This window comes from Narcine bancroftii, chromosome 2 (genome assembly GCF_036971445.1).
Source record: "Narcine bancroftii isolate sNarBan1 chromosome 2, sNarBan1.hap1, whole genome shotgun sequence".
Taxonomy (NCBI): Eukaryota; Metazoa; Chordata; class Chondrichthyes; order Torpediniformes; family Narcinidae; genus Narcine; species Narcine bancroftii.
In genome coordinates, this window is record NC_091470.1 from 92,525,891 (window position 1) to 92,538,747 (window position 12,857).

Here is a 12,857-nt window from a genome sequence, read left to right on the forward strand (position 1 = left end):
ACCCCTCCTCCGTCCGTGCCAATGCATGAACCCCTCCTCCGTCCGTGCCAATGCATGAACCCCTCCTCCGTCCGTGCCAATGCATGAACCCCTCCTCTGTCCGTGCCAATGCATGAACCCCTCCTCCGACCGTGCCAATGCATGAACCCCTCCTCCGTCCGTGCCAATGCATGAACCCCTCCTCCGTCCGTGCCAATGCATGAACCCCTCCTCCGTCCGTGCCAATGCATGAACCCCTCCTCCGTCCGTGCCAATGCATGAACCCCTCCTCCGTCCGTGCCAATGCATGAACCCATCCTCCGTCCATGCCAATGCATGAACCCCTCCTCCGTCCATGCCAATGCATGAACCCCTCCTCCATCCATGCCAATGCATGAACCCCTCCTCCATCCATGCCAATGCATGAACCCCTCCTCCATCCATGCCAATGCATGATCCCCTCCTCCATCCATGCCAATGCATGAACCCCTCCTCCGTCCGTGCCAATGCATGAACCCCTCCTCCGTCCGTGCCAATGCATGAACCCCTCCTCCGTCCGTGCCAATGCATGAACCCCTCCTCCGTCCGTGCCAATGCATGAACCCATCCTCCGTCCATGCCAATGCATGAACCCCTCCTCCGTCCATGCCAATGCATGAACCCCTCCTCCATCCATGCCAATGCATGAACCCCTCCTCCATCCATGCCAATGCATGAACCCCTCCTCCATCCATGCCAATGCATGATCCCCTCCTCCATCCATGCCAATGCATGAACCCCTCCTCCATCCATGCCAATGCATGAACCCCTCCTCCATCCATGCCAATGCATGAACCCCTCCTCCATCCATGCCAATGCATGAACCCCTCCTCTATCCATGCCAATGCATGAACCCCTCCTCTATCCATGCCAATGCATGAACCCCTCCTCTATCCATGCCAATGCATGAACCCCTCCTCTATCCATGCCAATGCATGAACCCCTCCTCTATCCATGCCAATGCATGAACCCCTCCTCTATCCATGCCAATGCATGAACCCCTCCTCTATCCATGCCAATGCATGAACCCCTCCTCTATCCATGCCAATGCATGAACCCCTCCTCTATCCATGCCAATGCATGAACCCCTCCTCTATCCATGCCAATGCATGAACCCCTCCTCTATCCATGCCAATGCATGAACCCCTCCTCTATCCATGCCAATGCATGAACCTCTCCTCTATCCATGCCAATGCATGAACCCCTCCTCTATCCATGCCAATGCATGAACCCCTCCTCTATCCATGCCAATGCATGAACCCCTCCTCTATCCATGCCAATGCATGGACCCCTCCTCTATCCATGCCAATGCATTAACCCCTCCTCTATCCATGCCAATGCATGAACCCCTCCTCTATCCATGCCAATGCATGAACCCCTCCTCTATCCATGCCAATGCATTATCCCCTCCTCTATCCATGCCAATGCATTAACCCCTCCTCTATCCATGCCAATGCATTAACCCCTCCTCTATCCATGCCAATGCATTAACCCCTCCTCTATACATGCCAATGCATTAACCCCTCCTCTATCCATGCCAATGCATTAACCCCTCTTCTATCCATGCCAATGCATTAACCCCTCCTCTATCCATGCCAATGCATGAACCCCTCCTCTATCCATGCCAATGCATGAACCCCTCCTCTATCCATGCCAATGCATGAACCCCTCCTCTATCCATGCCAATGCATGAACCCCTCCTCTATCCATGCCAATGCATGAACCCCTCCTCTATCCATGCCAATACATGAACCCCAACTTTATCCATGCCAATGCATGAACCCCTCCTCTATCCATGCCAATGCATGAACCCCTCCTCTATCCATGCCAATGCATGAACCCCTCCTCTATCCATGCCAATGCATGAACCCCTCCTCTATCCATGCCAATGCATTAACCCCTCCTCTATCCATGCCAATGCATTAACCCCTCCTCTATCCATGCCAATTCATTAATCCCTCCTCTATCCATGCCAATGCATTAACCCCTCCTCTATCCATGCCAATGCATTAACCCCTCCTCTATCCATGCCAATGCATTAACCCCTCCTCTATCCATGCCAATGCATTAACCCCTCCTCTATCCATGCCAATGCATTAACCCCTCCTCTATCCATGCCAATGCATTAACCCCTCCTCTATCCATGCCAATGCATTAACCCCTCCTCTATCCATGCCAATGCATTAACCCCTCCTCTATCCATGACAATGCATTAACCCCTCCTCTATCCATGCCAATGCATTAACCCCTCCTCTATCCATGTCAATACATTAACCTCAACTCTATATATGCTAATACATTAACCCCAACTCTATCCATGCCAATACATTAACCCCAACTCTATCCATGCCAATACATTAACCCCAACTCTATCCATGCCAATACATTAACCCCAACTCTATCCATGCCAATACATTAACCCCAACTCTATCCATGCCAATACATTAACCCCAACTCTATCCATGCCAATACATTAACCCCAGCTCTATCCCTGCCAATACATTAACCCCAACTCTATCCATGCCAATACATTAAACCCAACTCTATGCATTCTATCTTGTGTACGTCTTTTATGCAGCACCTTATTGAATGCCTTTTGAATAAAGTTGTAATGTCCTAAAATTGACAAGGTCCTCACAGGTGTATTAGGTAACACCAATGCAGTGTCTCTGTAGCAGAGGAAGAGCTGAGGATCCTTGCCTGTGTCGGCTTGCAGCATGGATTGCTTCACAAAGTAAAAAAAAGAGGCAAGGTGGAGTTCATGTGCAGGTTCATATAACTACTCTGATTTGAAGAAAGTGGGATAAGGCAAAGGAGATGTTATTGAGGGCAAGAACATGTTCTACCAAGCACAGGAAGGTTGTGGTGGAAGAGGACTGGTTAGATCTTTTATCAAGAAAGAAACAAATGGCTTTGAGGCCTCTTTTGGGTGGAGTACTTTTATTTAGTATTCTTTGAGATTTGTGTCTGTTTTGAGGTATTGATTTTCAAACATTTTCCCAAAGGCAGCACTGGCAAGGCATAAATAAATTTCACCAATGTTTGCTGAGAGGTAGTTCCCCAGATATAGAAGTTGGACTACATTTTACAGGGAATAATCGTGAACTTTCTGGGGTTGGGGGGGAGGGGTATAAAGAAGGGACAGTTTGCTTTTAGAATCAAGTAGCAGGGTCAGCATTTTGCCAATGCTTAGCACAAGACTTATTTTCTTGGATCAGCAATTTACTTTAAACAAAGAAGTCTCCAATTTTGGAATGAGGTGTAATTCTGCACATGCACTCATGCTGCCCAATTACATCCAATTAACCTACAACCCCAGTATGTTTCAAACAGTGGGAGGAAACCAGAGTCCCTGGAGGAAACCCATGCAAGAGGTGGGGAGAACGTACAAACTCCTTACAGACAACGTGGGATTCAAATCCAAGATCCAAGTCCTAATCGCTGGTGTTGTAACAGCATTGCACTAGCCGCTACGCTAACCATGCCGCCCTAACAAAGTTGAGTTTGAATAAAATTGCATCGCCCACGATGCAGTCTGGTTGATGCCACTTGCCAACACTCTCTGAAAGTGACTCCTTAACCCTGCTTAGTAAGAATCACCTCGGTCAGAGCTCTATCTGTAAAGTTTTGGGGGGGGGGGTTAATTATGTTATTGTTCGTGTTTCGGGCAGTTCTGTGGAGGGGGAGGAACCTGCAGATACAGCAACGGTTAAATGCTTTCAAAGAATGTGACTGAAAATAAAGTAAAATGCTTTAAGGTTCATATAAATATGCAAGTAAAATTGGTTCAGTGTAACTACAGTATATTTTTGTCTTTTGATCTATTTATTCTTAATGTTGGTGTATTAGTTAGGGATTGTAAGAGCAAGTCTCAAGCAACAGAAAATACACTTATCCAGCACCTAACAATCCCAGTAGGTTGCAAATACCAGAGGTTTTACCATATACATTGTCAATAGTGATGCATTGGAAATCAGAGTAGACAAAGATGGAATTGGACCAGTGGCATTGTGGAGGATGGGAGCAAAGTCACATCTAATTCACAAGTCAAAAATACCCCAGCACCAAGTACTCACAACTTCTAGTGTTGGATACTATAGGTTAAACTAAGTTGCTGGTTCAAGGACAGTATTCAACTGTTTTTGACTGGTTGAAGATTACGACGGCAGAACACAAAGGTTTGTTCCTCAAAACTTTAATTGGCCTCAACTTGGCGGTACAATAGGTCATGGTCAGTTATGTCAATGTTGGAATGGGCCTCTGCGAGGTTCTTGCTATGGCAGCAGACAAGGTGGAGGTGCTCAAAGTAATCCCTCAATCTGCATCCAGTCTTTCCTACATAGAGGATATTGCAGTAAATAACCCCGACAGATTCAGAGGTGAGGTGTTGTCTTATTTGGAAGGACTGATTGAGGGCCAAAATGGTGGTGAAGGAGAGTTCAGGTTTATCTTATTTTTGCAATCACAGAAATAGGTGTAGGGTGGCCTTTAGTAGGATTGGACAAATGACCAAGAGAGTGGAAGAGAGAGCATTGCCTATTAAAGGTGTCTTGTTGTGGGATCCAATTGTCAGTAACAGATTATGGAAGATAATATTAAAAACACAGAAATGCTGGAAGAACTCAGCCAGTCGTGTAGCATCCATAGGAGGTAGAGATATTTTATCTCAAGGAAATGAGGAAGGGTACAGGCCCAAAATGTCAGTAATATATCTTTACCTCCTATGGACGCTGCGAGACTAGCCAAGTTCCTCCAGCATTTCTACATGTTACTATTACATTTGCAGACTTTTGTGTTTCACTACGGAGGATAATGCATTGGATGCAGATGCTAGTTGGGTAGTCAGTGAGGATGAGGGGACCCCTTTCCATGTTATATCAGGGAGAGAAAAATGGGCCAAGGGGAGATGTGCGGAAATGGAGACACTGGTGAGAGGTGCATTGATAGCAGCAGAGGGGAAGAAAGAGGATATCAGGGACGTTGTGGAATGGAAAGCTTTGTCCAGGGAGCAGATGTTGTGGAGACAGAGGAACTAAGAGAAAGGAATAACATCCTTACGGGAGACTTGGTGAAAAGAGGAGTGGTCAAGGCACACTTCTGACAATTTGCTAGGTGCCAGTATTGGCTCAAAGATCATTTCTCTTGTTTCTGAGTCAGAAGGACTGACCACATAATCCAGGTTTAAATTTCTGGAATGTCTTTTACAGGATCAAAACTCAGTTCCATTTAGCCTCATAGGTGGATACAAAAACCCTACAGTGACATTCAGAAAAGAGGAAGGTAACTCCCCATATTCAACACTAAAGCAACATCTTCAAGCTGGATTATTTGGTCATTTATCAGAGTGTTGTGGATGATCAGTTAACAGAAATTATATATCAATTCCAGAACTAGATCCAGAACTTGAAGCTCTTGAAATAGTTGATACAGGATAAAACCAAGTTATTTAGGCCCTGTCCCAATGCATGGACAATTCCTTCCCTCCCATGGATACTTCTTGGCTCACTGCATTCATTCAGCAGTGTTTTTAGATCCACAGTCCAAGTCCATACACCCAACCTCCCCAGATTTTATAACCATGGTTTTAATGTGACCATTTTAAATATCTTACTATGTGACAAAGACTCCAAATTCCTACCACACAGACTTTGAAATATAGATCATTTTTTCCAGTGATACAAAACAGGAGTCTGCTTATTTATCATTTGACCCACTGCTGTGCCAGCCTATATATTCCTACCAATATTTTAAAAAAGTAAACCCTTCCTACCTTGTAACCTTCTATTTTCTTTCATCCATGTGCCTGTCTGAGAATCTCTTGAAGACCTCTAAAGTTTCAGCCTCCACCACCAACCCAGACAAGGAATCCCAGGCACCGACAACTGTATTTTTAAAAAAAACTTCCCCTTGATGTCTATCCTAAACTTTCCTACCTTCATTCAAAAGATCAATAAATTATTTTGGTGGGGAGTGCCGACTATGTACAGCACCCATGATATATTAACCTGGATTTGGTATGGCAGTGATGAAACTTTAAATCCTTGTACATCAGGCCCTCAAATTACAAGTACCAAAGGTACAATAAAAGCAAATTGTTTCTTGTTATTAACACCTTCTTTGGCTTCCCACTTCAAATTCAATTGTTTCCCACTTGCCAAAATTACTATCTAGTCATGAATGACATTTACACAATGCAAGACTTCCCAGTAGTACCACAAATCAACAATTCAACAGGGCATTTGGGGCACCCCGAGTTCACAAAAGATAAAATATCAATCTAGTCCAAGAATTCTACACCTGAAACATTTCATGGCAATCCAAAAACAGCCCTGTATTTTCAACATATGCTCAGCAAACTGCACTCCAACAGGTCAACAATGGACCTCACATCCCATTTCCCTCAGCAAATCCAAAAATGTTCTCCTTCAACAAATGTTGAATAAACAACCAACCACTTCTCCAACTGAGAACAGCAAAATGGGCTCTGGGTTAAGTGTGCAAAGCAATTTCTCTTGTTAAAACATTGGCAAAAGTTTATTTCAGTGCTGAAAGTTTGCCTCCAATATTCCTCTTGGACATCATGGCCATCAAGGAATGAAGATAAACCTTCAATGGGGAAGATCAGAAATGTTTTTACATAAATACTCATTACACCCATGCAAGCCTAATGATTCAAAGATTAGAAAATAAAACATTCAAGATACTTCACATCCTTTGAAAGATGAATAGGTTAATAGTTCAGACCTCATGACCATTGCTTGAATTGCAAGATGTCAAAGGGGCTATATTAGAGACCAGAAAAAACATAATTCCAAAAGAAGGGTCTTTTTTAAAAAAAACATCGAAACATGTGCCAAACCAAATAAAGCCAGAAAACAGATTGCAAATGAGATGCAGTACCTTGAAATAACTTTCCTTCCAAACATTTACATTGCAACTAGAGGGATGGAACCTGGTGAAAAATGGAACTACAAGAGGACAGAAAATTTGTTTAGACAAAAATTATGATGCAGAAAAGGAAACACTGGAAAACCAAGACACTGACTGAACCAAAAATTTAAGTGAAATACAACATGATTCATGGTTTCTCTTTAATGAACAGATTCTGATCTATTAAAATCGTACACAAACGTCTGGGTAACTTGCAATATTTCAATACAATAAAACAACTATTTATGCTGGAGTGTTCACTCAAGCAGATTGTAAAAAAAATATGTTTTACATTGTTTATCCAGCCTAAACAAGTTAGTTTACACCGATGGCGAAATGAGTGGCGTTGTCCAGTTGCATGGCCATCATAAAAAGGAAACTTTGCTCTCTGCCGGAGGCTGCTGGGTTGAATTAGTGGATAAAGAGCAACTACTGGCCAACAGACCCTGCAGCGACAGAGAAGCAGTCCTGGGGATGTCAGTGTTTACACTGAATTGTAAACTCCAAAAAAAAAGCAGGCTCCAACCGCAGCTAACGAGTGCGAATCTCCCGGAGCTGCTGTGAGAGAGCCCAGAGCTGGAGAACGGCGAGGGCGCCAACAGCATCCATGCAGGTTGTGTTTATTTACATCAGATGCCTGAGCCTCAGGAGCCATCTCCAGCCCAGGCTCTGCCCGTTACCCCTGGCAACCCCCCGTCCGCAGGCCTTCTTCCCCCACCAGGACCGCTCCGACCGCACGCTCACAGCCTGCAGACGCTGGAGGAGTCCACTGCAGACGCCACACCGTTCCAGCATTAATCCCAGGCCTCCCCAATCATCCAAGCCCCTGGAAGCTCACGGCTCCATCACTATTACCTGCACATGATCCGCCATTTTCCTCCATTCATGCTCGAATCGGTGATGCGCCTGCGCACCGCCCGCCCTCCTCAGCGCATCCGCGTTCAGGCGCCTGCGCACTACCTAAGCTCAAGCCACTCTTCAGAACCGACAGTTTCCACGCATGCGTACTGCCTGATAGACGGGGCATTGACGGTATTGCGCCTGCTCGCTGTCCGCCTGCGGCTCTCCGCTGCCGTCGTCGCTGTGCGTACGATTTGGCCTTCCGCGGCTCCATCCCCTTCACGCACGTGCGCACTATTCTCCCGACCAGTTGTCGCCGCAGCGTGGCGCCAAAACTTCGTCACGCGGTAAAGGCGTCCTGTGGTCTACCATCACGTGACACACGGTGCGGTATCACGTGATATCTGGCGCGACACGACGGCCAAGTTGTGAATGGCATAGAAGCGGGTGCAGTTAATCTTGCTCGGAAATCAGAATATTATACTCAAATAAAGGGAACATTGAACAAGCTGAAGGAAAATATATTTAATGAATTAAATTTAAGCTCCGTTTCAAAAGCACAAATGCTGTTCTGCAGAAACTCGGCAGGTCACGCATTCCTGGACAACAGGCCTGAGGCCTTCCACGGGCCTCGTCAGAACCAATAAAAAGGCAGGGGTTGTGCACAAGCAAACAGGAGAGATATGATTAGTGGAGAGAGGTGGAAGGGGAAAGATGATTGGCGCAGAGAAGTGGGAGGGGAGAGGTGATTGGTGCATAGAGGGGGGGAAAGATGATTGGTGCAGAGAGGTGGGAGGGGAGGGGAGAGGTGATTGGTGCAGAGAGGGGGGGAGGGGAGAGGGGAGAGGTGATTGGTGCAGAGAGGCGGGGGAGAGGTGATTGGTGAAGAGAGCTCGAAGGGGGAGGTGATGGTGAAGAGAAGTGGGGGGAGAGGTGATTGGTGGATTATGGTGGGCGCGGAGAGGTGGTTGGCCAAGAGAGGTGGGGGGGGGGGGAGTTATTGGTTAGGTGCAGTAAACTAGGATTCGTTGTGCGTGTTTCTACTGGGACACCTCGAATCACCCGCATCACCGCAAACTTTTGTCCCCTGCATCACCGCGTATTTTACGACTACCCGAACTGTTTCTACTGAACGATAAATACGCGGTGATGTGGGGCGATGCGAGGTGACCAGGAAGTCACGTATTTTAAGGTCACATTTCAGGTCGTTTTGTTTTCCATTCCAAAATGCCCTTCACCATCATTTCCTGCCATTTTGTGATCAAGAATCGCTGAAGATCAAATGTCCAGTTGATACTGTCCGACATATTCCAACGAAGAAACGAAAAAGTTAATATAACAACAGACAAGCTTGATATTTGTCCAGGGAAATTACTCTAATTTAACGATACACAAAGGAACAGCGGAAGCGATATGAACACAGTATAGCTAGCTAGTAGGTAGCTTGTGCAGTATATATCTTTGGCTTGGCTTCGCGGACAAAGATTTATGGAGGGGGTAAAAGTCCACGTCAGCTGCAGGCTCGTTTGTGGCTGACAAGTCCGATGCGGGACAGGCAGACACGGTTGCAGCGGCTGCAGGGGAAAATTGGTTGGTTGGGGTTGGGTGTTGGGTTTTTTCTCCTTTGCCTTTTGTCAGTGAGGTGGGCTCTGCGGTCTTCTTCAAAGGAGGTTGCTGCCCGCCAAACTGTGAGGCGCCAAGATGCACGGTTTGAGGCGATATCAGCCCACTGGCGGTGGTCAATGTGGCAGGCACCAAGAGATTTCTTTAGGCAGTCCTTGTAGCTTTTCTTTGGTGCACCTCTGTCACAGTGGCCAGTGGAGAGCTCGCCATATAACACGATCTTGGGAAGGCGATGGTCCTCCATTCTGGAGACGTGACCCACCCAGCGCAGCTGGATCTTCAGCAGCGTGGACTCGATGCTGTCGACCTCTGCCATCTCGAGTACTTCGACGTTAGGGATGAAAGCGCTCCAATGGATGTTGAAGATGGAGCGGAGACAACGCTGGTGGAAGCGTTCTAGGAGCCGTAGGTGATGCCGGTAGAGGACCCATGATTCGGAGCCGAACAGGAGTGTGGGTATGACAATGGCTCTGTATACGCTTATCTTTGTGAGGTTTTTCATTTGGTTGTTTTTCCAGACTCTTTTGTGTAGTCTTCCAAAGGCGCTATTTGCCTTGGCGAGTCTGTTGTCTATCTCATTGTCGATCCTTGCATCTGATGAAATATACGCAATAAGATAATGCGCTGTGCTGGTGCGTGCATGCGATGATCAATTGAAAAGCACGGGCGAAAAATCGAGACTTCCGGTACACCGCAAATTCATTACTCGCTGTGTTTCTACTGAAAAATCATCCTTCACATCACCGCACATCGACCACCTCAAAAGGTGGACGATGGAGCACCTCGCATCACCGCGCATCGGCCACTACCTGATGTGTTTCTACTGAGGAAAAATTCATCGCTCAGTAGAAACACGGCCAGTGTTAGTTTGTTGTGCTGATAGCTGGTCCCGCCCCCATCTGCTTACATATAACCTTGGTTTCCCGCCTAAACCCAGAATCCTTTTGAAGACTACTGTGGTGGAGCAGACTCAATGGGCATAATGCAGGTATTCAGGAATTGCATGGCAGAAAGGATTGCGACAAACTGCTGAGGTGTCTTGGAGGCAACCAAAGACACAGGAAGGCCAAAGAAGAGGCTTGGAAGAATGGACGGACCTGGGGCTGAAGGTACAAGTCATGTTTACGCTGTCATTCCCATGGGAAGTGTTCCTATGGGAACACTGGACTAATGCAAGATGTCTTGTGTTCTCTTCAATCACAGGTATAAGACAGCCATGGTGAGCCATGAGGCCTTTATTTCTCACCCCTAATTTGCCACTGAGAGGTAGATATGGAGCTGGAATACCAGGTAGTGATGCAACCAGCCAGAAGGTTCTGCATAGTACACCAGTAGAAGATTTGGAGAGTCTAAGATGACATACCAAATCTCCTCAGACACCTCACAAAATCTAGCCGCTGACGAGCCTTCTTTGTGATTGCATCAACATGGGGGCTCCAGGACAGATCCTCGGAGATCTTCTCACCCAGGAATTTGAAGTTCTTGATCCTCTCCACTACTGAGCAATGACATCTTCCTCAATCATCTCCATGATTTTGCTAATGTTGAGCACAAGATTGTTGCACTTTGCTGAAAGTTTGACTTCAGTCCCTCCTCCAGAGAATAGATGGCAGAAGCAGATAGATTCTCCATTGTCAGTTGTGAGGGAGTCCTGTCTTGCTGACCTTCAGATGAGATATTAAATCGGATCCATTGCCCACTATTGAGAGAAAATGAGTACAGTAAAACCCCTGGTTTCCAGCACCTATGGAGATGGGTAGATGCCAGATAAGTGTATTTTCTGGTTGCTTGAGACCTCCTCTTACAATGTCTAACTTGTACTCCTGCATTAAAAATTAACAGTTTAAAAGACAAAACATAATGAACAAAAATACAAAAATTACTGAACAGAATTGAGTTGCATGAATATATTAACTTTAAAGCATTTAACTTTATTTTCAGTCACATCCTTTGAAGACATTTAACCATCACTGCATCTGCAGGTTCCTCCCCCTCTTCGGAGCCACCTGAAAGACAAATAATAACATTAGAGATACTTAACCTCCCCCCCCCCCCCCCACTCAAGTTTACAGATAAAACCTCTGACTGAGGTAACTCTTACTAAGAAGGGATAAGGAGACGCTTTAATAGAATCACCCAACGGCAAGCGGTTTCAACCAGCTCTTCATCCTGGGCTGTTTAACAGATTGTTATTCAAATAGGTGCTATGAGCAAAGCCCGACCAAGACCTCTGCTGGCTGAATATTTGATTCCATCTTTGCCAAAGGGTTATGTGCTACTTCTGAGAACATTGACTTTTAAAATTTTGAACTTGTGTAACTTTACCTTTTTAAATTTTTTTTTTTACCTTTTTTTGCCATTTGCTTGAGACTTCCAATTGCTAGAATTCCAGATACCAGGGATTTTACAGTATGGTTAAGCCTAAACCTACATTACAGAAACCTTTGCTGTTTTTTGCATGACCGATCAGCAATAATCCCATAGGGAAAATAATCTCGGAATTGTATGTGATGTCATGTATGTACTCTGACAATAAATCTGAGCTTTACTTTGTGAGATCTTGCTGTGCCAGTGAATAAAAGTTGCTCTTTTTCCTTCACATGTGTGGTGGGTGGAGGAGGTTGGATGGTGGCAGGCCAGCAGTTGAAGGTCCAATTAGAACCAGGAGAAGAGGAAGGGGTTTGGCTTCCGAGAACAGTTAAGCTTGTGGCATCAAAGGTTTGATTGAATTGTGCCATTGAGTCCCAGGGTATTGCCCCTTGCAGTATTAGAATTGGGGTCTTAGAGATCTTAGCGTGGGGAAGTGGAGGCTGAAGATCTGGGTGGTGGTTTGTTGCTGGGCTGTTTGGGGTTCAGTTGAGCTGGACTGAGGGAAAGAATCTTGGACCCAACCCACTAATGACATCATGAAGAAAAGATGTCATGAGATTGTGGTGGTTTGGTATGACACCAGAAACCCTTGCAAATTTCTACAGATGTGTAGTGGAAAGTGTGCTGACCGGCTGCATCACAGTCTGGTATGGGCACACCAATACCCTTGAGCGTAAAGCCCTCCAAAAGGTAGTGGACACAGCCTAGGACATCACAGGAAAATTCCTCCCCACCATCAAGAACATTTACAGGCAACGGTCCCGTCTGAGAGCAGCAGCAATCATCAAGGATCCACACCACCCAGCACACGTTCTGTTCTCGCTGCTGCTATCAGGAAAGAGGTCTAGGTGCCACAAGACTCGCACCATCAGATTTAGGAACAGCTGCTCCCCCTCTGCCATCAGACTCCTCAATGAAAATCTCACTCAGGGACCCATTTAAGGACTCTTGTGCAATTTTTTGATTTATTTTCTTTCTGTATTGCATAGTCAGTTTTTTTACATTTCTTTATTTGTTTACATGTTACTTGTGTATGTTGAGTAGTTTTATTGCACTACCAGTAAGTGTTGATTCTG

The 12,857-nt window shown here is 45.8% G+C and overlaps 1 protein-coding gene across 3 annotated transcripts in view; it reads right to left on the reverse strand.

The window, feature by feature from the left end:
• Positions 1-7,912, reverse strand: part of xpo7 (exportin 7) — a 116,456-nt gene extending 108,544 nt beyond the window's left edge. The window contains exons 1-2 of one of the 3 annotated variants that reach the window (XM_069917436.1): positions 7,804-7,873; positions 6,919-6,986 (exon numbers count right to left, since the gene is read on the reverse strand). In XM_069917436.1, the coding sequence (XP_069773537.1) occupies positions 6,919-6,986; positions 7,804-7,831 (96 nt within the window). In that variant the 5' untranslated portion in view covers positions 7,832-7,873. Of the gene's footprint in view, positions 1-6,918; positions 6,987-7,803 lie in introns of all 3 variants that reach the window. The other 2 variants (XM_069917434.1, XM_069917435.1) reach the window with 2 other exon arrangements.
• Positions 7,913-12,857: the final 4,945 nt, after the last annotated feature.